The 27801-nt window shown below is 31.6% G+C and overlaps 1 protein-coding gene across 4 annotated transcripts; it reads right to left on the reverse strand.

Moving 5' to 3' along the window:
• Nucleotides 1-193: 193 nt before the first annotated feature.
• LOC143052578 (endoplasmic reticulum metallopeptidase 1-like) lies at nucleotides 194-27747 on the reverse strand. Of its 4 annotated transcripts, XM_076225642.1 has the most exons (14): nucleotides 27009-27659; nucleotides 25537-25664; nucleotides 24265-24370; nucleotides 23644-23790; nucleotides 20298-20390; nucleotides 19838-20059; nucleotides 18756-18982; nucleotides 17837-18020; nucleotides 17297-17487; nucleotides 16322-16477; nucleotides 9700-9899; nucleotides 7984-8105; nucleotides 4326-4513; nucleotides 194-3284 (listed from the first exon to the last, which is right to left on the reverse strand). In XM_076225642.1, exons 1-14 carry the CDS (start codon nucleotides 27604-27606, stop codon nucleotides 3114-3116), a joined length of 2733 nt encoding a protein of 910 aa, XP_076081757.1. In that variant the 5' UTR covers nucleotides 27607-27659; the 3' UTR covers nucleotides 194-3113. The 4 variants fall into 4 exon arrangements, 2 of the variants coding, with proteins under 2 accessions (XP_076081757.1, XP_076081764.1); XR_012971164.1 differs by lacking the exon at nucleotides 194-3284 and having other exon boundaries at nucleotides 4376-4513; nucleotides 9761-9899; nucleotides 27009-27735; XR_012971163.1 differs by lacking the exon at nucleotides 194-3284 and having other exon boundaries at nucleotides 4376-4513; nucleotides 9755-9899; nucleotides 27009-27735.
• Between the last annotated feature and the right edge of the window lie 54 nt (nucleotides 27748-27801).

Raw genomic sequence — 27801 nt, forward strand, 5'->3', positions numbered from 1 at the left:
AAAATGCTTAATTTTGGCCCCTTAATTTCTCAACTATTGGGACCATAACCCCCAAAATTAATCCCAACCTTCCTTCTGTTAAAAATTGATAGAGATCCATTCACTAAAACTAAAGGTTTTGTCCGGAAACTAAATGCGTCTTTGGACGACATGATAGCATTATATGACGCAAATTTTTTTTTGGGGTTGGAATGAAGGTCTAGCTACCTAAACCCTATTGTATTACCTCATTTAACTGTCCAATTACTATATCAACAATAACCTACATATACAAAACTGATAAATCGTCAAGTGTACAGAAAATTCATAACGGTAAATAAAACACAACAAACATTTAACAATATAACAGTTAAGTACTAAAACATATACTTTATGCATATGGAAAATATGCTTTTTCAAAATAGAACTCTATACTTTTGTGCATTCAATCTATATTTATGAAAGCATCTTACATGACTATTTTCAGACAAATATATTTTGTTCAAATGTTGAGTGAATCAAAAGAAAATAACTTTTACTACACTCTGAGAAAGACCAAAGAAAATTAGGAATGAAATAAATAAATACAAATATCACAGAAAAAAGCACTCATCTCACTCAACAAATAAAATTATCAAAATCAAACACACTCAATTATTTACATGCAGTTTATGAAAAATTGACATAATCACAAAAACTTAATGTTTATCCTTGAACTTTGAAATGATGTCATGGTCAGGTTAAACAAGTCTGATAGACATTTTTACCTTATATAAGATGATGTGGTTTGAGTGTCAATGAGACAACTCTCCATTCAATTCATAGTTTGTAACCATGAAAATGGGGTCAAGGATATCTGCCAGATGGAAAGTTCAGACCATAAGGCATCTGTATACTAGATAGTGATTATCCTCCTCTTTTACCTACAGAAATATAAAGCGTTAAACAAAGAGCTAACATTGCTGTCACCAACAGGTTAGCTTACCGCTGTTTCCCTCTCTTAATTTCCACGGCTAAACAAACATTAACACAATTGTCAAAGAGTAGCAAAATAAATTGTAACAAGTTAACATGCTAAAATCCAATTAGTTTTTATAAATGATTGCTTAGGTTGAGGCTTAACCTCCTACACCTCTGAATATTGTATTTCATACATTAAATTCTACCAATAATTCTAAACCTGATCTACTTTATTGACACAAGTCAGATTGACCATTTTAAAACACATTAAACCAGAGTATAGTCTATTTGTGCTACTCTAATTCATACTGAATGTGGTCATGGACAGCACAGACAGTCTTCCAATCATGAACATTGCATTGTATTGGAATATCAAACATCACTTTAAAACATCATGTGGTTGTTGTCTGCCAATTAAAATGATGGAATTCTGAGGAAACATTAGGGAAATGAAATTATTCAGCATCAAAATATTATTTAGATACTCAAAAAGTTATCTATTTTGAATAAAAACACATTTACCTCTAATAAATCTACAAAATGCATTCTTACTATAAAATATATTTCAAATTCAACATTATTACACATTTAGTACTATACAAAACTCTCTAACAAATTTGATATGAACACAATATAAATATAATTAAGTAAACAGGAATATCAAATTTTATAAGCAACTATACACGTAAATTTTAATTTAAACTTTAAAAAAAATCACATTCAACATGATAAATCTAATAAATCAAATAAACAAAACAGCATAAACATTTCACCTGTCATGAACAATAGGCACTTTATGCATTGAAATTGTTCTATCACACTAAGTTACAGAGACAGTACTTGCATTACTTGAATAAAACATTGAGGTAGAGAGCTGGAGAATGGATATTGCTTATATTGGGACTTATATACTACTCAGTGTAAGAATATAGGATATTGGGACTTATAAACTGCTCAGTGTTAGTGTTTAGGATATTGGGACTTATAAACTTTTCAGTATTAGTGTATGGGATATTAGGAATTATGAACTATTCAGTATCAGTGTTTAGTATATTAGGACTAATGAACAACTCAGTGTAAGTATTTAGGATATTGGGACTTATAAACTGCTCAGTGTTAGTGTTTAGGATATTGGGACTTATAAAATGCTCAGTGTTAGTGTTTAGGAAGGATATTGGGACTTACAAACTGCTCAGTGTTAGTGTTTAGGATATTGGAACTTATAAACTGCTCAGTGTTAGTGTTTAGGATATTGGGACTTATGAACAACTCAGTGTTAGTGTTTAGGATATTGGGACTTATGAACAACTCAGTGTTAGTGTTTAGGATATTGGGACTTATAAACTGCTCAGTGTTGGTGTTTAGGATATTGGGACTTATGAACTTTTCAGTATTAGTGTATGGGATAATGGGACTTCTAAGCTACTCAATGTTAGGATATTGGGACCATCGGTCTTTAAGAGAAAAAAACAGACCAGATAACCAGTTGTTAACAGACTTTTACATGTTAATGACCAGTGGGGAGTGACCATGTTTATCTGTTAAGAGAGATGTTCTTTTAATAAAACATTTTCCTGTTTTCAATTTTATACTGTTAAGTTGTTGAATTGTTTACCATATGTTTTCTTAAATTATAAAATTATAGAAAACTTTATTTTTGTATTTATATACTGAAAAATTACCCTCAAAACTATTATTTAATAAGTGTTTAAGATATAAAATCTTATGAATTACATTTACCCCTCACATCTTTACATTAAATTAACAAGGATTCTTGTCAATGATTGTCAATATTTAAGGATATGTCTGGACATACAAGGGTAAAACATAATCTCAATGACCCCTCCGCTATAATGGGGGCATAAAAATGTGGGTAAAGAGCGACAATGGTAGATATATATCACTCATTTATCATTGTTGACAAAATATAAGTACAAAATTGTAATGATATGTATACATGTGTTGGATTTATGACTCTGAACAACAGTGATCTATAAAACTTGATTGATAATACATAACACAATGATACCCACTGATTCATATATGAAATTGATAATTGACACAGGAATCAAGCTTAGTCTAATTGAATTTGAATTCACAATATAAAAAAATTGTAAAATTCTAGAAAACAATGCTGTAATACACCTGAATACTGATATATAAAACAACAATTTTCAAAACAAATATGAATCATAAGAACAAATCCATGACATGGAGACCACCCAATCTGGTAGACTCTTTTTAAAATCATCTAATTCAGGAGATGTCTTGTCTTTGCCATGTGAGTAGTGGCCATTAAAGGCAATATCAACCAATGGCTTGTCCTCTGGATATCCAATTGGTGCCTACAAACCACAAAACTCTGATAAACTGCTAAGTGCTACTAATCATCATTCTAATGCAACAATGTTTGTAACGTTCATTTTGATTGGATAACGTCACTTATTTACATGGCATCAATTGACAATTGATGCTATGGGACTTACGCGCAAGTGCAGACGGCATATGACAGATTTTAAATACATGTTTTAATGTTGTTTTCGGTCAGTTTCATTAGAATGGAGATAACAATATTGTATTTTAAGCTCCAACAGCATCAATTGGGGATTTGATGGTCGCAAATACCCGTTTACTGTCTCCGCTAACGCGTCGCCAGTAAACTTAATTTGCGACCATCAAATCCCTAATTGATGCCATCAGAGCTTAAAATACAATACAGTTATCTCCTAAGTATATAGTACATGTAATACTAATACTATTGGTAAAGATCATTATCAGTATATAGTACATGTAATACTAATACTATTGGTAAAGATCATTATCAGTATATAGTACATGTAATACTAATACTATTGGTAAAGATCATTATCAGTATATAGTATTAGTTATACCATTACTTATTTTAAATTCATACTATCATTTATATGTTTATGAGTTTAGTATGACATCCTTTTTCAATGAAATAAGACATATTTTTATTTAGGGGCCAGCTGAAGCCAGCTTCCAGGAGCGGGATTATCTTTCTGTGTTGAAGACCCATTGGCAACTTTCGGTTGTTATCTTCTCTTTGTCAGGTTGATATCTCTTTGACATATTCGCCACTTCTGTGTAACCCTCTTAAAATAAAGTATTGTTGTTGTTGTTGTTATTCTCAATTTTATCGTGAAAACCAATATATTCATACTGAGTTTTAAATAATAACCACATTTTTTCAATAGCTGTTTAAAAATGTCAAGCAGAACAAGGGTAAAACCCCTCTAACAAAAATTTCCACCTATTGTATAGTTTCAATAGCCATTTAAGTCTAAAATGACAAAGAGTTAACTGTGTTATTCAATTTTTGTAGTCTGTAAATTATGAGTTTATAACATAACAATACTACATACCTTTATATCAACAAAGAAATTCCATGGATGGTCTGGTTTTATCCCATAAGAATAGTAAATGAAGTATGTAGATCCTGAAACACCTGATGGCAGTCTTGTTGGATAGAGGTCAGAATCATTAGTTATAGACCATCTTATTAGTTCAGCACCAGGAACTGGAGTAATATATATGGACATATGATCTGGTCCTACAAATATAAAACAATTGATTTATTCAAATTTGAAGTGTATTAATTTTTTGTATACCTACTGTTGATTTATTTATTTTCGTGGGTACCAATTTTCATGGACTAAGCAAAACATGTTATTTTGTGGATATTTGATTTTCTGGTTTTGTCAAAGACTGCATACAACCCTATAGAAAATATGCAATTCCTTGAACATTTAAGAAATGACATAAAAAATTTGGTGCACACTGAATAACATGCGTAGCGGGTTATTTAACAGTGTGCACCACATTTTTTATATTATTTCGAATAGACAGAACAAATATTACAGTCATTTCTTATAATTTAATTCTAAATTCCATTTTAAACCGTAGAAAACCACGAAAAAACGTTGATGACGTCACGGTCACATGACTAAATTATGTCTATGTGCTGATAACAAAATAATGTCAGCCAATCAGAAGACGTGTTATTTCCAAAATTAAATTATTCAAATTTGTGGTTCACCTGAACCCATGAAAATCAATTTTCCAAGGAATAAAATCTTATCCCCAGTAAAACATGTTTAGCATGGAAGAATGTCATGCTCACCTTTCTTTACATTATTCGCTGAAGACTTATTTCAAGGTATTGTTTGTCATGGGTAAATACAGAGCTCCAGATAAGCTGCGTAATTGCGTGATCACGCAATACAAATAATAGAAAACCCAATGCAATTGTCCATTGAAGGGTTCAACAACCCAATTCATTCAACGGAAAACCCAATTATATGCCAAAATCATGAGTTTTCAACCCTTTTATTGGCTACCGTTTGTGTTATTTACCCTTATCCGTTTACAGTCGTCGCGTAAACTATTTTTATAATATTTATAATTGGAAATTTCCTGTCGTTCTAAAAATAGATCCCTGCATCAAGTAGCTGGAATGGGTCCCTGTTTGAGTTTTCCGTTGCTCATTAGGTACACGTATTTTTGTAAACATTTCAGTCTTCTCGGTGTTTATCCTATTAGCGTGTGTCTTATAGTCATATGGTTTTCGCATTGCTCTGGATTTTTCATAACATACATTGAATTAAAACGAAAGTGAATGTCCGGTTAAAATATTGAATAGAAGCATGTTTTCGGCTTCTTTTGGGAAAATGAAGGAAAGTTATAATGATAATAAGACTCATCCAGTGTTTTTGGGAAGCGTCCATCGAATGCAAGGGCGTGTGTGCGTACCATAACGAGAACATTGCTAATAAACACGGGGTCTCATCAAAAACGAATTCAGTTGGAAAAATTGAAAGGCCAAATCGATTATGAAATGATAAAGCATCAGAAACCAAAAGTTCTAATAAAAGACAACTAAACCCAGATTTATGTCAATTGAATGAAAGAAAATCATTCAAGTATAATACGAGTTTATATACTATTTTTTTATTCATTTAACGGTTAATATTAATGAATACACACACCTAGTCCAAATACTTATGACGTCTTGAAAGGCTATTAGACGTCATAATTATTTGGACTAATACACACCATGCACACAGCCACTGATCAGGCACTGGTCTCAGAATTTATTATATAAAGGGATAAGACGAGTGCCTGTGAGTACACATATCCTTTTTGTAAGAAAATACAAAACTGACATTAATTAAAGGTTTGAAACGGGACACAAATTAAACCTACAATTGCTCCTCAGACTCAGTGAATAAACCAAATAAAACAGCTAGCAAATAACCCTAACCATAACCCTAAACCAAATAAAAGAGCTAAACAAAGACAGAATCATATTAATTTAAGATGGAAAAACATTAGGGTTGATATATTGCCTAAATATTCAATATTGTGTCGATGAAAAAACCCAATACATTAAGGAGCTTGGTGGTGAAAAACCCAATTTGATATTAACCTGAGGGGTGAATTGGAATTGATAATGCAATTAAAAAACTTTGTCACCCAATTATATAAGAAAATGGTGGGTAAAAACCCCAATTTATGAATTCTTATCTGGAGCTCTGGTAAATATAAACCTAATGTCTAAGACTTTTCTTAATTACATTATCACAGCTTACAGAATACTGATGAACTGTTATATTTATTGAGGTCTGAAAATTTTCATTTTTCATAATATCAAAAGTTATCTCCCATTTCTTGAATTTATAAAATATATATCTCTCAATCATGAGTTTTTGATAGATATATATATATGCAGGACTTTGGCCCACTATGGTACACCAAACCATGATGGTCTCACTGAAGTGTTTTGGTGGTAACACAGAAGTGTGTGATAGATCACATAAACTGTATTTCAAATATTCACAAGTTGATGTAGAAGTCAATTTGTTAACAACAATTTTTCAGATTTTAATAAAAGCATATTTAATTCAAAACAGTTACGATAAATAGCCATTACAGTTCCAGTTTAAGCAGCAAAACTATTAAGCAACTCTGAATAAGAGCAAGAAATAAGTTAGATTATGGTAGGTAGTTTTTACTGCAACTGGAGAAAATATGAAATGTTTGGTAGGGACACAAAATATAACTCTATACATAATGGCATTTGCTCAATTATTGTTCCATCAATTGTCACCATCTCAAACACTATGTGGTATTCTGAGAAAGGCCCATAGTGAAGGAAGGGGTAGTATAAAATTTTATAAGTTTAAACTCTTAGAAGTTCAGGGCATATAAAAGTTTAAAATATGCCAAACAGCCCCATGTTTTTACCTTTGAATAAAATAGTAGTGCATATTTTACCAAACTTTGTAGTAAAAGTGGCATTGTTTTGGCAGTAAAGGGAGTTCCTATAGAAAAGTGCATTGTCTATATTAACAGAAGTGCAACCTTTATTTGTGAGATGTATATAATGTTTTTTTACATACAAAGAAGTGTAGCATTATATAAGTGATACAGTGCAGCAGACAGACTCTCAGTATAATAATATTACAGTAAACATTAAACTAATGATAGGAACAAATTTAAACTAAACTGTTAACACATAATTATGTTCACTTGCACCAAAATTAAAGAGTACAATCACTCATTTATCATGAAATTGTAAATAAGAACATACTAAATATGAAAAATATTCTTGTTTTTCAAAGTTGCAAACATCAAACAGATGGACATTAGATAAGATAAAAGTATAATATAAGCAGGGTTCTAACAATTGACATTCAAACAACATACAATAATTACATGATCCTAATTTGTATGGTAAACTGGCTGATTGCAGGATGATAATTCCTTAAAATATGATTCTTTAATTCCACCATACACATAACATCAATCCAGATTGTAAACTAGCTATCATGGGTCAACTAGAACAAAATACTTCCAAATCTTTGCACTTCAGATTGACTATCAAACTTCAGCATTCATTATAAATATATATATCATTGTTTCTTTCTCTCATTTTTTTCCCTGGTTTTGAGTTGTATAACTTTATTGATCTTTATTGGTTTCTTTATTCTCTAATTTTAGAATCATTTGCAAGATACTAACCTGTCACATCAATGTGAAATCTGATTATTCTTGGACGGTCCTTGACAATCATTTTCTTTGTCATTGTTACAGTCACAGGAATTCTAATAACTGGAGGTGGTTTTGAGCTATATAATGAAAGCCTGAAAAATACAAAATAGACAACTGTGAAAGGCAGGGGGAAAAAATCTACCAAAGAATAATAATGTGTATTTTTAGGGAACCAATTTCTGTAATAGTTTTAATGTACAAATGTCTATTGTTTAATTATCATCTGAAAAATGTATTGCTCAAAGCAACACACATTTTTAAGCTACACTTTTTCTGAATCAATTAAAAAAACTTAAAAAGTAATTTACAGAAGGACTGATTATACAATATACATATACTTTGTATGTACATAATAAACATTTTTATTAGTTATTAACTTATAAATGATATTGGATAAACTGTTGACTAAATACGAAGTAATTCTATTCTGTAGAACTTGAGAAAAGTGTGACATTATTTTTTAATTCATTTAACATATTGAAATATTCAAAGTACTGAAAAAAATCTTGACAGAAATATTAACCCCAAATATCCCATATCCCAAAATAGCGTCATCTTTACATGAGTGATTTTTCTGTAAACACTTTAAAGAGTTGAACTGGTATGTTTAAGACAGTTATATTTTTTTGTGTCATGTGGTTGCCAAATTCATGGGCATGTTGAAGCTACAGTTAAAATTGGAATCTAGTAAAGTCCAGAGTTCTTTAAGTACAAATTGAAATTCAAATATCTACCAGCAGAATTTGAATTCTAATTTACACTAACTAAGATCAAGTTCAGACCAGAATACCAATGCAATATCTTCTAGTAGAAATTGGGACATCTAAATATTTACTAGGAGTAAGTATATAGGGGGATTCTGGATTGGTTCTAGTAAAATGTTTTTGTTAAATTCCTTCCAACACAATTTTGGTTTTTGTTTAGAAATTAAATTAATAATAACTCAAAATTTCTGAAAATTGAAGTATTTAACCCTGTATGGTTATAATCAGTGACCACTGACAAGAATCCTGGTTAATATAAATATAACAATGTGTGGAATCAACTAAGCTAGTGATAACAAAAAAATGCATGCAAATTAATTTAACTAAAAATGTTTCCTTTAGCTACCAGTAAATAGATGGTCTGTAAGAGCATGTTTGTCAGTATAGGAACAGTGTGTATATGGAAGCGATGTTGATTATAATACATGTATGACATAACAGTTCATATTCTATGATCAAATTATTATAAAACATTATAAAGTCTCTGTTAAAGTTATTATAATCATGTGTTAAGTTCGAGGTTCTGCAAGTAGAGAAAAAGGAGTTATTGTGGACTTCTGTGGCTCTAAGTTCTCTTATTAAGTACTGGTAAAAGCCAGTCTTTATTTTATCAATGATATTAACTTTTCTACATCAGATTATTACAGCTACTGATTGTTGCTTAAAATAAAAACTGCTAATTTAACTCATTCATTGTTAAGTTCTTTATAATGTGATATTTTCTTTATTTTCTAGTAAAAAAACTTTATTCTTCAAATACTTTTACACCACCCTTCGTACATTGGACTCTCAAAATATGCAGCAACACAAAAATAAAAATCATTGACACTTTGAAATGCAGACAATTTACAAAACAAGTAAACAAGTAACATTTAAAAAAAGCCACAATAACAAAACATGCATTTTAATATCCCACACCCACCTAGCATCAATTACATGTATAAGCGGGTACATGTATGGCATGCCACAGTAGTTACCCTCACACTTGACATAATGGCTATCACGGATCACTGGATTGTCTTGCATTAAGCTGGCACCATTATGATCGAATTCCAAATACCATATCCCTGAATCACTCCTATTTATACTTCTATCAAGGTTGTGAAAGTTTCTGTTAATATGCTGAAAAAAGAAAAGATACAGCTGATTCATATTATTAAATTCAAATAGAATGACAGCATTCCCAAGTTATTTTATGATCCAATATCAAGTTTAATAATAGTCTTTTTAAAGGCATATTATTATAGAAAATACTCTTCCTTTTGATTTGATTACATAAACAAATAAGAGGTTCAAAGCAACTGTGTTGTTCTCCTCACATCTATGCTTTAATTTAGATTTAATAGAAATATTTTTCCATCAACACTGATAACTAAATTATGTTAATAATAATAGTCCTAAATATAAAGCTTCACTAAAACTATCACATAAACTTAAAGTGATCCTAGGAAAGGAGGCCAAGGTCATATTAACAAAATGAGAAATACATGTACTATTGCTTATAGTTTTTAAAAACAGACTTAACAAAGAAAACTATACAATTACCAATGAACCATGAAAATGAGGTCAAGGTTAGATGAACCATGCCAGGCAAACATGTACAGCTTACAATTCTTCAATAAAACAAATAAAAACAGACCTTAACACAAAAACTTAACACTGAGCAATGAACCGTGATAATTTGGTCAAGGTAAAATAAAACCTGCGAGACTGACATGTACATCATAAAATATTTCCATACACCAAATATAATTGACCTATTCTATACAGTATAAGAAACACAGACCAAAACACAAAAACTTAACTATAACCACTGAACAATGAAAATGAGGTCAAGGTCAGATGACACCTGCCAGTTGGACATGTACTGGTACACCTTACAACTCTTCCATACACCAAACATACTAGACGCTTTTGCTTTTAGTATCTGAGATATGATCTTGACCATCAAGACTTAACCTTGTATGTACCTCATAATTTGCAAGAAACAATCCTTTTCATGACCTTACCTAAGTACAGGGTCTCAAGCATAACATCTGTGGTCCAGTATAATTTTATATCAGATTTTACATTGACACCCATCAGGAAACATAAACCAAGAAATGCTTTCATCACTACAGTTGTTGAAGTAATCCATTGGGATTGATTTTCATCAGGATGCTCATGAATTTGTTTATTAGCATACCTGTCTGTCTGTCTCCTGTATGACTTATTGCAAAATTTCATTAGTAAACAACAATGAGAAAAAATCAACAGGCACTTTATTTGGTTCTAATACTGTAGTAGGACATGCATTCTCACATACTAGAAACACATAAGGTAAATCCCTTTTACAATAGTTAAAATTATCATGCCACCCATTAGTTTCAGCTGGAAAGTCATTAGCCTCATGAACATAGGGTATTATTATCATCAGAAAATTAATTTTCACTTTTAATTGCACCTAATTCACCTATCCAAATTTGTTGAAGACTCTAATTGTACCACTGTGCAGTGCCAGCAGCATCAACTTGGTTTTGGGAAAATCCTTCAAACTCTTCATTCGAAGATTTAAACATTTTATGCTTTTCACTTAGACGACAATACTTTGTGTTTTACTACAATTTTACTACGGGACCGACTAAGGGACCCACTTGTAGCCTAGAAAATTTGATTGGCTGCACAAAAAATTGATATTCATAATTTGGAATATGACCTTCAGGTTGTGTGAAATTTATTTGTCGACAAAAATTGTAAACTTCTGATTGTCAACAGAGCATAAATAAAAAACACGCCAAGATGAGACAGAAAGAGACATAATAATGGCTCATCTTTTTATTAAAAACTCTTTAAGTACAGATAATTATTTTTTTAAATAGCGATACATCAATGGTTTAAAGATTTCGCGGGTAAGGTAATCAACTTTCATTTTTAAAAGCGATCATATTGACTGCACATGTCAGACAAATTTGAAAATGGCGCCACATAAACGCAAATCGAAAATACGAAGGAAATGACATCATTATGATTTTTAATTTTTTAAATTTATACATAATATAAAAAATTGAAACTTTTAACATACTACAGTAACATACACTTTACAGCTTTACGTAAATTGATCTCTTATTAAAAAACTGAAAGTAGGCAGTGCATTTTCCACGTTCCATGATGCATTCAAGCATCACATAGATATAGGAAGATGTGGTGTGAGTGCCAATGAGACAACTCTCCGTCCAAATAACAATTTAAAAAAAAGTAAACCATTATAGGTCAATGTACGGCCTTCAACACAGAGCCTTGGCTCACACCGAGCAACAAGCTATAAAGGGCCCCAAAATTACTAGTGTAAAACCATTCAAACGGGAAAACCAACGGTCTAATCTATATAAAATAAAAAAACGAGAAACGAGAAACACATATAAATTACATAAACAAACGACAACTAACGACAACTACTGTACATCAGATTCCTGACTTAGGACACGTGCAAACATTTGCAGCGGGATTAAACGTTTTAATGGATCCAAACCTTCTCCCTTTTTCTGAAACAATAGCATAACATCATAACATAGAAAAACACACATTAAAATATCAATTGGCAGGCTTAACTCAATCAAACAAGAGGCTCTCAAGAGCCTGAATCGCTCACCTGGTAAACAATGCCTTCGGCCATGTTTTTTGACGAAATAGAAAATAAAACACAAACTTTATTTTATACACCCTACTGATCATTCAAATGAAGTTTGGTTGAATTTGGTTGAGTAGTTTTAGAGGAGAAGATTTTTTAAAGTTAGCAAATATGATGAACAAATTGTGAAAAATTATCATTAGGCCACACCAATTTGATTCCTTGTTCGACGGACCCGCCCGCACCTATTTTTTTCAAAACAGATTTTTTTTATTTTTTTTATATTCCCGCTTCCCGCATCCGGAAATGTAATCATGTCCATTTCCTGCACCGTTTTTTTTTTGTAAACATTATAAAAAGATATCAACATTTGTTTTTAAAATCACAGTCTAACCTGTAAATAACGATTTTAAACATAAAAGCACCCCAGCACACTTTGTAAATATCTGTGAGAATATTTGTTTCAGCATGAAACCTACTTATCCAAAGCGGGAGTGCTCCGATCAAGGATTTGTATCTCCGATATAAATCTATATCAGCGGAAATACCGGAGTAAAGAACAAAAAATTGGTTACTTCCCCCTTTCTTATATTCCCTATCAAAACATGTTCGTTGTTAGAATAAAGTACAAAGAACCTCTGAAGGATTTGCCTTCAACTGCAATTATATTGTATGCTGGCGAAACAAAACTATCCATAGCCTCTGCATGTTTATGCACCTGTCCTGATTGATTGAGGGGCCTGTCGTTCAGCAGTTATCGTTTGGTAATGTTGTTCATTGGTATTTTCCCGTTTGGATATACATGATATATAAATTAGATCGTTGGTTTTCCTGTTCGAATTGTGTACGCTAATAATTTTGAGTCCTTTATAGCCTGCTGTTTGGTCTGTATCAAAGCTCTGTGTAAAAGGCCGTACTTTGACCTGTGTTTGTTATTTATATCAGGTTGAGAACAACCCTCCCTCAGACAACATGGACAAGAGGTCATTTTACTGATGTAGAAAAGAAAATAGAAATACCAAGGATTTGTATAGTTCTTCTATACAAAACCTTTGAAAACTTAGAATTTTGTACTCAAAAAGAGGAGAGTTACATCATATTTTAAACAACTTTTTCTAAAAGAGGGGTCCACTTATTTTGAATAATATTAAACTGTTAAAGTAAATGTGTTAGCATGGTTAAAGTCCAGGAATATTACAAAATTCTTGGACATGTTTTGACCATTTAATACCAGATAGATATATAGTTCTTTGAGAAAATATGAGCCCTTTTGTACAAACAAATATATTATAACATATTATAACTTATATTGATCCCTCATAAAACATGTAAAAGGGATATTTATAACATTAAAGGGTTGTCCCCAAACTGATTATGACTTGGATGGAGAATTGTCTCATTGTCAGTCACACATACATGTCATACATAGACCAGATTTAATTATTTCTTGGTGAACAGGGAAAAATACTTCAGAAATTAAAGAAATGTCAAAGTACAAGTGATAAATCAAGCTTTAATATTGTCAAAACCTACTATTTTATGTTTACAAAAAAAAATTATAATCGCTCGCCTCTACTTTTCAAGCTTCGCCTCAAAAATTTGCAAATTAAATATTTTTTTATTTAAATTTTCAAATCGCTCGCTCGCCCCAAATTTTGAAGTCCAAAAATCCGAAGAACAAGAAATTAAATTGGTGTGGCCTTAAAGGACAATAACCCCTTAAGGGGTCAATTGAAAATTTTGGTCATATTAACTTATTTGTAGATCTTACTTTGCTGATCATTTTTGCTGTTTACAGTTTATCTTTATCTATAATAATATTCAAGATAATGACCAAAAACTGCAAAATTTCCTTAAAATTACCAATTAAGTGGCAGCAACCCAACAATGGGTTGTTTGATTCATCTGAAAATTTCAGGGCTGATAGATCTTGACCTAATGAACATTTTTACCCCATGTCAGATTTGCTTTAAATGCTTTAGTTTTTGAGATATAAGCCAAAAACTGCATTTGACCCCTATGTTCTATTTTAAGTAACGGCGGCCATGTTTTTTGACAGATCAAAAATCGAAGCACAAACTTTGTGCAGGATAATCTAAGGAACAATCATGCTAAGTTTCATCCAAATCCATTCAGTAGTTTCAGAGGAGAAGATGTTTGAAAAATTGTTAACGACGACAGACGACGACGACGGACGCCAAGTGATGAGAAAAGCTCACATTTCCTTTAAGGAAAGGTGAGCTAAAAACTGCAAAATTTCCTTAAAATTACCAATTCAGGGGCAGCAACCTAGCAACGTGTCGTCCGATCCATCTGAATATTTCAGGGCAGATAGATTTTGACCTGATAAACAATTCAACCACAGTCAGATTTGATCTTAATGCTTTGGTTTTTGACATTTTACCCCTATGTTCTACTTTTAGCCGTGGCAGCCATCTTGTTTGGATGGCCGGGTCAACCGACACATTTTTTAAACTAGATACCCAAAAGATGATTGTGGCCAAGTTTGGATTATTTGGCCCAGTAGTTTCAGAGGAAAAGATTTTTGTAAAAGATTACTAAGATTTACGAAAAATGGTTAAAAATGGACTATAAAGGGCAATAACTCCTAAAGGGGTCAACTGACCATTTCGGTCATGTTGACTTATTTGTAAATCTAACTTTGCTGAACATTATTGCTTTTTACAGTTTATCTCTATCTATAATAATATTCAAGATAATAACCAAAACAGCAAAATTTCCTTAAAATTACCAATTCAGGGGCAGCAACCCAACAATGGGTTGTCCAATTCATCTGAAAATTTCAGGGCAGATAGATGTTGACCTGATAAACAATTTAAACCATGTCAGATTTGCTCTAAATGCTTTGGTTTTTGAGTTATAAGCCAAAAACTGCATTTTACCCCTATGTTCTATTTTTAGCCATGGTGGCCATTTTGGTTGGTTGGCCAGGTCACCGGACACAATTTTCAAACTAAATACCCCAATGATGGTTGTGGCCAAGTTTAGTTCAATTTGGACCAGTAGTTTCAGAGGAGAAGATTTTTGTAAAAGATAACTAAGATTTATGAAAAATGGTTAAAAATTGACTATAAAGGGCAATAACTCCTAAAGGGGTCAACTGACCATTTCAGTCATGTTGACTTATTTTTAGGTCTTACTTTGCTGAACATTTTTGCTGTTTACAGTTTATCTCTACCTATAATAATATTCATGATAATAACCAAAAACAGCAAAATTTCCTTAAAATTTCCAATTCAGGGGCAGCAACCCAAAAACGGGTTGTCCGATTCATCTGAAAATTTCAGGGCAGATAGATCTTGACCTGATAATCAATTTTACTCCGGTCAGATTTGCTCTAAATGCTTCGGTTTTTGAGTTATAAGCCAAAAACTGCATTTGACCCCTATGTTCTATTTTTAGCAATGGCGACCATGTTTGTTGATAGATCAAAACTTCGGATACAATTTATAAACTAGATACCCTAAGGAACATTCAGTTAAAGTTTGGAAGTATTTGGCCTAGTAGTTTCAGAGGAGAAGATTCTTGAAATAGTTTACGACGACAGACGACGACAGACGACGACGATGACGCCAAGTGATGGCATAAGCTCACTTTGGCCCTTCGGGCCACGTGAGCTAAAAACGTACATTAATACATTACCAGTTGATGCTTTCAGGCATCATACAGGGATTACCAGGTAATGCCTTGAAGCATTATATGCCTTGAATGGGGTAACTGCCAAGGCTCTGTGTTGAAGGCCGTACATTGACCTATAATTGTTTACTTTTATAAATTGTTATTTGGATGGAGAGTTGTCTCATTGGCAAAGAAAACAAAGAAAAATAAGACCAGTCAAAAGAAACAACTAATTTATAACAATTCCCTATTACATGATGAATTAAATAAGAACCGGACTAAGAAAAAAATGTCTTACGAAGAATAGTCCTCTCTGTGACGTTGGACTCTCCACTTTACCACTGTAAGGGAATCCAAGATTAGTAAACTGTGTAAATACAAGACTACTAACTAGTATCACACCTAATACAGCAAGAAGTGGCTTCATATTAGAACATAAATATACAAAACCAACCTACAATACAAATAGTCATTTGATTTAAATCACATTTATATATATATATGCATGAGTTCAAATCCCGACAAGGGAAGAACAAAAAAAATTGTGAAAGCAAATTTACAGATCTAACATTGTTGAGTTGATGTTTAGACGAGTATGTGTGTGTGAATGTGTGTAAACTAAGCTTAAATGCACTAAAATTTGAGATGTTTAGAAATAAGACTCTACAAACAAATGCATCATCACAACTCTGATATTTACAATGATTTAATATCATGCCTTACATATGATGAATAATCAGCACTTAACAAATAAGCATAGCACCAGTACTTTCTTTAAGACAATTGAATTTAAGTTTATTTCCTGTTGGCTTTAAATATAGGAGTTGGGTTAACTAGCACATTGTATTTTTTTTTCTTCATTTGAACATGTTTAAGTGCTGTTCCAGGTAGGCATAGGTCATATTTTTATTAATTAACACTGGATTGTTTTACATTTGTTATCTATGATTCTTAAATCATTCTATTCTATAAAGAACTAATAAAATATCCCAAATCTCCATTACATAAACATCAAAGAACCCATACAATCTTCCTGTTTGAATGGTTTTACAATAGTCATTTGTTTGGAGCCCTTTATAGCTTGCAGTTCGATGTGAGCCAAATCTCTGTGTCAAAGACCGTACTTTGACCAATAATGGTGTACTTTTCAAAATTGTGACTTGGATGGAGCGTTGTCTCATTGCCACTCATACCACATCTTCTTATATTTAATATCTCTATCAATATACAAAATACAAGTTGTATTTACAACAATTGTTTTACAAGTACTTACTAAATACTGCATACATATTAGAACAGTAAAAGCTGTTAACATTGCTATAAATACATCTGGGTATGAATTGCCTCCTGCCCTTCCTGCTATGGGTATAAATAATGTATAAACAGCTTCTATTGAATGAAGTGTGAATAACAATTGGAACAGCTGACCCAGTAAGGTTATAAATACAAATAAAAATGATGGACCTGCAAAAAAAGTTGAATCAAATTAATTAAAATTTTAGATCACAAATTATACCATAATTCATGTAAGGACAAAACATAAGCATTGCAATATGAACTCTAATCAAGAAAAAAAGTTGCCCCTAAGTTTCTTTCTGAAATAGATGAATTATACAAGATTTCTCTTTGAATTATATTAACACTGGATTGTTATACTATTTTTACACATTTTTATTTGAAATCCTGTTTTTTTATTATATACTTTAACTTGACAATAGATGTTTTTAATTTTCTGAACAAAGTTAAATAATATTTCAAAACTAAATTGGATAAAAACAAATGTTGTAAATTAACATTTATAAATAATACATACCTTGAGTGTTATCTATTTTGAAAAAAGGCACAACAACATATCTGGCAAAATATGGTCCTAATATCCATAACATTGGCAAAAAAGCTGATGCAAAGTCCATGTAAGTCAGAAATAATGTTATCAAACAAAATATGATCATTGTTGCATCATGGTAAAGGGATTCCACATACCAATCTGGTGTAGTCTGCAAGACAGATAATATAATAACAAAATGAACTTACTTAGTAAAACATGATACAAACAAAAAGAAGGATGCAATAAAGATAGCCTAATTACAAAATGTACATACTCAACAAAACATGATACAAATGATGTCACAAACAAAACATAGGATGAAACAAATGGTTTACTTTTACAAATTGTGACTTGGATGGAGAGTTGTCTCATTGGCACTTATACCTCATCTTTTTATATCTAATAAAAATTATTAATAGAACAAACCTCTAGGTATTTACTTTATCAATGATGAAGCTTATATTAAAAGGTAAATTTCACATTGAAAATATGTAAGTGGAGATTACTGAAAATTGATTTAGGGCAAATAAAAGTAGTTTAATCACTCCAAAATCTGTATGTCTATCCTAATATAAAAATAAGGAGATGTGGTATAATTGCCAATGAGACAACTATCCACCAAAGTTAAATGCAATTAAAGGAAATGGTACATCCTTTAATAATAAGATAAACAAATATCATATAATTGACTAAAAGATGACCCTACATGAAAAATGTGAAATATTTACCGGTAAGTCAGTTTTGAGCTCCTCGATATTTTATTAGATTTCATAAAATGATACTTTCTGTTATCTTTGTTATGTACTTTGTTTTTGGGTTTTGTAGTTTATGACTGTGATTATTCACTTCATTCAGACATGCATAGTGCATAAATCAATCAAATTTTCTTAAGAGCCCTTTTTACCTTATAAATTGTATATTTCAGCAGATAATGGAAGACTAAGATGATAGTAATTGACATGACACCATACACAAGTATGATATTGTATGGCCTTGAGAACCAAAACATAGGTTGTCCCAGTAAGTCAACTGTAACTCCAACAATGGCTGCCACTCCAGACAACAATATCCAACATGCTAATGACAGAACTAAAGCTTGTAGTAAGGTTTTATCTGTTGATACATCCTGATCTGTAATGTATAATAACATACTAATGACAGAACTAAAGCTTGTAGTAAGGTTTTATCTGTTGATACATCCTGATCTGTAATGTATAATAACATACTAATGACAGAACTAAAGCTTGTAGTAAGGTTTTATCTGTTGATACATCCTGATCTGTAATGTATAATAACATACTAATGACAGAACTAAAGCTTGTAGTAAGGTTTTATCTGTTGATACATCTTGATCTGTAATGTATAATAACATACTAATGACAGAACTAAGGCTTGTAGTAAGGTTTTGTCTGTTGATACATCTTGATCTGTAATGTATAATAACATACTAATGACAGAACTAAAGCTTGTAGTAAGGTTTTATCTGTTGATACATCTTGATCTGTAATGTATAATAACATACTAATGACAGAACTAAAGCTTGTAGTAAGGTTTTATCTGTTGATACATCCTGATCTGTAATGTATAATAACATACTAATGACAGAACTAAAGCTTGTAGTAAGGTTTTATCTGTTGATACATCCTGATCTGTAATGTATAATAACATACTAATGACAGAACTAAAGCTTGAAGTAAGGTTTTATCTGTTGATACATCTTGATCTGTAATGTATAATCACTAATATAACCTTCTCTTTAAATACCAAATGACACAGTATTTTCTGTTTACTGGGAGGTAAACATATGATATTAAGACTAAAAAGGGATTTTTATTTTTATGATATTGATAAAAATCCTGTTTAATTCATATAAAAAAATCAAAATGCAAGTTTTAATTATTGCGATTATAACCCTGTCACATTTTTCGCAATAATAAGAACATCGCAATAATTTCTGAATTTACAGTACTGATTTGTAAAACTCACAACTTAAGATCCTTTTAGTCTTAATCTTGTATTTCAACAGTAGAGTCACTGTTACAATCACAAGAATACCACAGTTAAATACAGCTCCTATTCTGCTAGGATAATGAATCATGAAGAGTCCCAAAAAATCAAAGAACACCATAGTTCCATGCTTATCTGCACCAGGGTCCTCAAGTTTCTCACTGGAACACAGATGTTTTATCACACTCAACAAATTGTCTCCTACAACAACAAATAAAGAACATTTAGATAAATGTATATTTTAACGTTCATGATGGATGCTCCCTGTTTTAAATAATCAGTAAGAATGCTTTTTAAATATGATCAGATATGACTTATCAAATACAAATGCTTGCAACCTGTCAACTTGTCAATTTGTCTTAATATAATTATCATTCTGTTATAGTTATTATAATTCACCAGTCAGTTTCACTATATAATATCACTAATAAGTACTCACCAGCTCTCTGAATACTGCCAGATGGAATATACTCTGGTTTATCATGTTGTGTGTGATAAATGTAGCCATTAGCAATATAAGCAATATCTAACCCTGAAATGTAAATGAAGAATTATATACACTACTGGTTGAGAATTTGAGATCCAGATAGTCTGTGACCATTAACCATCATTAATTGTGCAATAAAACATAATGCATATATACAGAATGTTTACTTCATATAAAATTGTTGGATTTGGTTCTGACAGGAAAATGAGTATAATATTGTTGCTAATGGATTGTGGGAAGGTAACTAGATGTTTCAAAACAGAGCAATATCTAATACCCCGTTCACACTATGTCTTTTTAAACCGGGTTCAACCCGAATAAGTTAATCCGGGTTAAATTTAGGTAGTATGAACGCCTTATCTCATTTGAGGTGGAGTTAATGTGGGGCTAACCCTGATTAACTACCTCACTTCTAAGTGTGAATGCAAAGTGAAGTTAATGTGAGGTTGTTGCTATAGTGACATATATGACGTTTGCTTAAATGTGACGTTAAATATTGAATGACGTCATATTTTGACAGACTTCCAGTTACCCTATATACTGGGTCATGAATTATATAATCATAAAAAAATAACGACAAAAGGAGGGATAAAGTTTTATGTTGAAAATCTGGACAATGACAAGCGATGAAACCTATATTTTTCGGCGAAAAATGGGTGCAATTTGGATAAAGTGACGTTATTTGAAGAAGAACTAGAGGCTCTAAAGAGCCTGTGTCGCTCACCTTGGTCTTTGAAGGAAACAGATGGATTTATGACAAAATTGTGTTTGTAGATCTTACTTTACTGAACATTCTTGCTACTTGTAATTTGTTTTATCTATAATAAACTTGGCCCTTTAGATACAGAGAAAAATAATTTGTAAAAATTTACAAAAATTTACCAAATTAATGAAAATTGTTAAAAATTGACTATAAAGGGCAATAACTCCTTCAGGGGTCAACTGACCATTTTGGTCATGGTGACTTAGTTGTAGATCTTACTTTGCTGAACATTATTGCTGTTCACAGTTTATCTCTATCTATAGCAGTATTCAAGATAATAACCAAAAACAGCAAAATTTCTTATAAAATCACCAATTGGGGGTCAGCAACCCAACAACCAGTTGTCCAATTCATCCGAAAATTTCAAGGCATAAAAGTTCTTCACTTGATAAACAATATAACCCCTTTGTCAGATTTGCTCTTAATGCTTTGGTTTCAGAGTTATAAGCCAAAATCTACATTTTACCCCTATGTTCTATTTTTAGCCATGGCGGCCATCTTGGTTGGTTGGCTGGGTGATCCCTAGATACTAGATACCCCCATGATGATTGTGGCCAAATTTGGTTGTAAAAGTTAACAACGACGATGGACAACGGACGCCAAGTGATGAGAAAAGCTCACTTGGCCCTTTGGGCCAGGTGAGCCAAAAAAAAAAGGAAAGCGGTTGATTGTGATTGAACTCCTTAAAAGCGACCATGTGGGTAAAATATTTCAGACTTTAAAATAATCATCTGTGATGAAAAAAAATATGTACAGTGGACATGCAGATTCGATTACAATTTTGATGCCTTACCTCTTTTTTTTTTGTTGAGAGGGAAAATCCCAAACCGGGTTTATTTTTATCAAGTGTGAACTGGGGTAATTAATTTCAGGATAGTTAACCCAGCTTAGCCCCCGGTGCAGATTTTATAGTGTGAACACGGTATAAGTTTAAATTATAAACAAGTCTTATTAAAAGGGGTTTGTGAATTTCAGAATCAAAATTAATACTCCACTACGTCATATCATACAAATAGTACCATCCTGATTTTCAGTGAAATTAACTCATGATAGATATATGTATAGCGTGAAGGAAATCACACATTTACCTTTCATTTTGTTACTAAACAATGCATCTATATAATAGAACAAGAGTGCACACGCTGAAATGTCTCGCCTTCTATACTAATCATTGATATTATGTTGATAGTCCTAGGTATAAAGCTAAGCTTTATTACAACTCTCACATAAACTTATCATTAACCAAGATAACCAAACAAAGACCAATGAACCTTGAAAATGAGGTCAAGGTCAGATGAAACATGCCAGGCAGACATGTACAGCTAACAATGCTTCTATACAACATATATAGTTGACCCATTACTTATAGTTTAAGAAAAATAGACCAAAACACAAAAACTTAACACTGTGCAATGAACCGTGAAAATGAGGTCACGGTCAAATAAAACCTGCGCAACTGACATAAAGATCATAAAATATTTCCATACACCAAATATAGTTGACCTATGGCATATAGTATTAGATAAAAAGCCCAAAACTCAAAAACTTAACTTTGACCACTGAACCATGAAAATGAGGTCAGGGTCACATGACATCTGCCCGTTAGACATGTACACCTTACAATCATTCCATACAACAAATATAGTAGACCTATTGCATATAGTATGAGAAAAACAGACCAAAACACAAAAATTTAACTATAACCACTGAACCATGAAAATGAGGTCAAGGTCAGATGACACCTGCCAGTTGGACATGTACACCTTACAGTCCTTCCATACACTGAATATACTAGCCCTATTGCTTATAGTATCTGAGATATGGACTTGACCACCAAAACTTAACCTTGTTCACTGATCCATGAAATGAGGTCGAGGTCAAGTGAAAACTGTCTGACAGACATGAGGACCTTGCAAGGTACGCACATATCAAATATAGTTATCCTATTACTTATAATAAGAGAGAATTCAACATTACAAAAAATTTGAACTTTTTTTTCAAGTGGTCACTGAACCATGAAAATGAGGTCAAGGACATTGGACATGTGACTGACGGAAACTTAGTAACATGAAGCATCTATATACAAAGTATGAAGCATCCAGTTCTTCCACCTTCTAAAATATAAAGCTTTTAAGAAGTGAGCTAACACCGCCGCCGCCGCCGCTGTAGCCGCCGCCGCCGGATCACTATCCCTATGTCGAGCTTTCTGCAACAAAAGTTGCAGGCTCAACAAAAATTGTGATATTTCAGATCAAGTAAAAATTTCTGGCATTTAGCTGACACAAGTGATGGTAATTGGTCATTGTAGCCTTGAAACATCAAGCAAAAATGGTACATATTTACAAAGCTCTTGGTTAACTTTTTTGATCAAGGCTGTTTTACTACTCAATGCATTTTTTTCCAATTTGTACAATTGTAAGTCATTTAATATGTATTTAGAGCCTTTTATAGCTGACTATGAAGTATGGCTTTTTCTCATTGTTGAAGGTTTTAAGTTGACCTACAAACCTACATATCATAAACATTATATATTACCAGGAAGATTTCCAAAGTCTCTAAATATTCTATAATCTGTATCAGAAGGAATGACACCACTCTGGAACAGCTCTTGACCAAGTATGGAACCATAAGGATATAATGCTGACTCAGCATATGCCTTGACTAACCATGGATGTTCTGGCCCTAGAAAATAAACATCAACTAGTTAAAGTACATTACTATGGTTGTGGTGACATAAATAAGATATTAAAATAATTCTTATTTCCAGTGCTTCCAATAATCTATTTGTTGTTGTTTACATGGTTTAGTTTGTTTTTCATTCATTAAATTTGTCATTATAAATAATCAATATATACCCTAAAACGACACCAATATTTCTAAATCACTTTTTCTAAATATCTTATTCTTTACATTTATTGATGGCACCCAAGGAAATGATTTTGAAATCAGTATCCACTTACAAACTTGAGTAATAGAATTAAAGAATCTGTGTCTCATTTGTATATTTTGTTTAAACCTCCACCAAAAGATGTGACTTCCAAGAGTCTATCCTAGGTGACAAGTGTACTAACAAGAGGCACACCTGTGCAAGTATCTCACACCAGGTGAAAAAAGTCACCAGTTTGCTGCTAAGAATCTTTACCCCATTAAACCTACCAGTCTGGAAGACTGTTTCCCAACCTCCAGCTCCTGCTGAATCTAAGTTTATAAAGGCTTTAATGGATGGAACCCATGGATGCTGTGTTATAAAACCATGACTTGCCTAAAATTATAGTATCTTAAGATTAACTTGAAACCAAATATTGCAAATACTTCTACTAAAATAACTGTAAGCTTCAATTATAACTGAACATTTTATTTAACTTTTTAACTTTGTATTGACTTTGACAGTGGATGTTCTGAATATCTTTCTCTATTACAAGTTTTTTTTTCTCTCTACAAAGTCTGTGTCTGTCATCTTATTATGATATGGGTTTTTTTCAATGTAACCCTATTATAATTGACAAAAATCAATTCACCACATTACAGTTTTACAATGGTATCAATTGTGCCACTCTCTTTTTTAATCTGATAGTATAAACCATTAATTGTGGCAATAAATGGAATCAAATTGAGTCGCATTTGTTTATTTTTCTACCTATATTATACATGAAACATGTACTATGATTAACCTATTGACTTTAGATTTAACTGAACACTCATCAAAATTAAGAAATCTCACCAGAGACATATAAGTTTATCTCACCAATAAATAAATTGTCCACTAATAGATATATATATAGGCCACAACAGACATTAAAATCTGAAGTGCTAACTCAGAAACTGTGAGAAGATTACATCGACTCAGAAAAAGAAATCTTTGCTTTAAAAAAGTGCCAGTCAGAGAAGTATATGAAAGCAGAAAGAAATATTATATAGTTACAAATACCAGCCATTGGTTTAATTTTGAACAGAAACATATTATAGTTTAAACTTTGTAAATATGAGTGAACAATTTTATTCAGCACATTTGTTTGTATCAAAATGACTTTTAACTTCAACCGTCCATAAACTGCCAACCCAGATTGCAAAGAAGATTTAATCTTCACTTCAACATTGCATTCCACAATTGTATGCAGTTAACATGAACACGTACATAAATTTAGGCATAAAAAATTACAATTAACTTCTTCTATACCCAGCAGTTCTTAAACATGTGTTTTGAAAGATTGTTATACCATACCATACATATTTATCACCAATGCACATGATGCAGTCAATATGTATTTAAGTGCATGGGAGCGGAAAGATTGGATTTGTACCAAATGCACTGCTTATTTACAAGGCTAAATCTTGCATGTCATGTACTGTATCAAACTTATCCCTTCCAAAGACAGAATTAAAGCAATGAATGTTAATAGCTTAAATGAATTGTTTCTACATTTAAACCTGCAAAATATTTTCTTCTGCTCCATTGAATAAGAATATAATGTTATGTTTGAGAGGTTCTTTTGATATATACAAAACTCTCAGTAGTTCTAACATAACAGCACAGCTAGCAATGTTGTCTCCAGCTCCTGAAAAAAAGATATTTCACAAGTTTAATCACAGAAAAACATGAACAACAATTTATTCATGTTTATAAAAGTTATCCAAAATATTGCTTAAAGGTATTGTAAAATATGTTTTCTAATATGACATGCTGCTTTTGCTTTGTACAATGTTGTAAACAACAGTGTGATAAATTTCATGTTACATGTATATCTATAATTAGAGCAGACTCACAAATGTACATATTAATGGCTGTTGCAGTTTAAAACATGATGTCCTAAGAATGAAATCTCTCAAGTTGATTTCTTTACATGTACATGTACACATCAAACTTGGATAATATTTATTTAAAATTGAGTTTCATAGGTACATGTACATGTATGTAGGTGTAGTTTCATTATCTATTCTATTGCAGCAATCACCTGTTAAGTGTGGATTTGACAGTATTGGACTGATTGATTGATTGATGGATACTTGGTGTACAGTGGCAAATATATCATACACAAGCAAGTAAATGATATGTTGATGTAATAAATATGAAAATATTAAATTGGTTTTCTTTTGATCATATTGATCATTTGATGGTCAGTTACATTAATAGGCTTATTAAAGCAGTATATCTACTACATGTATATCAGCTACATAATGTTTTGAATCTAAATCTTTAATTAATTACATAACAATGACATGTCAAAGAATTGGTATTGTTTTTAATAATTGGAAGAAATCAATTAAATGAAAATGAAGATTATTACATTCTATAAAAAAATTGCAGTATCTAGCAAAGACATGTGTTAATTTTCTTACACATTAAAAATATTAACAATTAAAGTTCAAAATGAAGTATAAAAAGAAATTCAAATCAAAGTAACTAATGCATACAAATTTAAAAAAAATACATAATACATGTGTGAGTGCTTCAAAGAAACAACAAATGATTTAAACCTACAATGGTATTGAATGTAATTCACAAATAATTCATGTAAACTACATCATTTTTTGTACATCATCAACATGCAATGACATATAATGCTTTTAAAATAATTAACATGTTTAAATTTTTTTGATGATAATTTTATTGTGAAACTATATTGATATGTACATAGCATGTGTTAAGTCAAATTAACGACTGGGTATATGTGACACAATAATATTTTTTTTATTTTTTTTTATTTATTGTTGAATATTTTTCTCTATTTGAATTCTTCGATTAGTTATACTATAATTACATGTAATTAATAATATACTTAATTACACATTAATTACTGTACACATTAATTACTGTACTTTAAATTATTTTCAAATTCTACAAATGTAATTACTGGTAACAGTTTTGATTACCCCAGGTCTGGTTATTACTGTAATATTACCTGGGCTGTCAACCACTGAATCAAAATGACAGTTAATGAGAAGGCTTGACTTGGATGTATTTGGTGGTTCAAGCAATACCACAACATTCTGAAGATTTTCATACACAGAGTAATAGTTTGTCTGTACAAAATTCTTCAAAAGGAATGATCCACTGACTTTCTGAATGTCAATTGTCAGAGAATTCACTGGTGAATGTTTTTGATTTGATTCTTTTATAATATCTATTTGATTAACAATATATTGTACAGTTTGAACCTCATTCGCATTGCTTCCAGCAGGCTTAGGTCCAAAGCTACACAGTTTCAGCAAATGTTTACGTGCTTCATCTTCAAAAAATTGGCCCTTCTCTGCATAGATTGCTGAGTATTTAGGCTCTGGATATTTGTTATATTTTACTTCATGCAGAAACACAAAGGTGACTGTATATAATATGACCACTGTTGGCCAAATCAAAAGTGCACTTATCTGTTTTTTGTTACGTGATTTGGTGCTTTCAACACTAGAACTTCTCCCTGATGTATCAACGTAAATATTATTAATGTTAGTGTTCCCTTTTCTTGAATGAGCTTTGGAATCGTTGTCCGTGGAGGCTGTCATTTTAACAACAGAATAAGGGGAGGGTCTAAAACGCGGAAGTGGAAAACGCGGAAGTAAAAATTGGGTGTATTATAACAAATATCTCTGGAACCTCTAAAGCTAGATTGAAAAATAAAACTTATTTTGAAAGCTAATATAATAGACTATCAGATAAAATTAAAACATAATATATTTAAATATGCTTTTTTAACGAAA

The sequence above is a fragment of the Mytilus galloprovincialis genome, chromosome 1, assembly GCF_965363235.1.
Source record: "Mytilus galloprovincialis chromosome 1, xbMytGall1.hap1.1, whole genome shotgun sequence".
Taxonomy (NCBI): domain Eukaryota; kingdom Metazoa; phylum Mollusca; class Bivalvia; order Mytilida; family Mytilidae; genus Mytilus; species Mytilus galloprovincialis.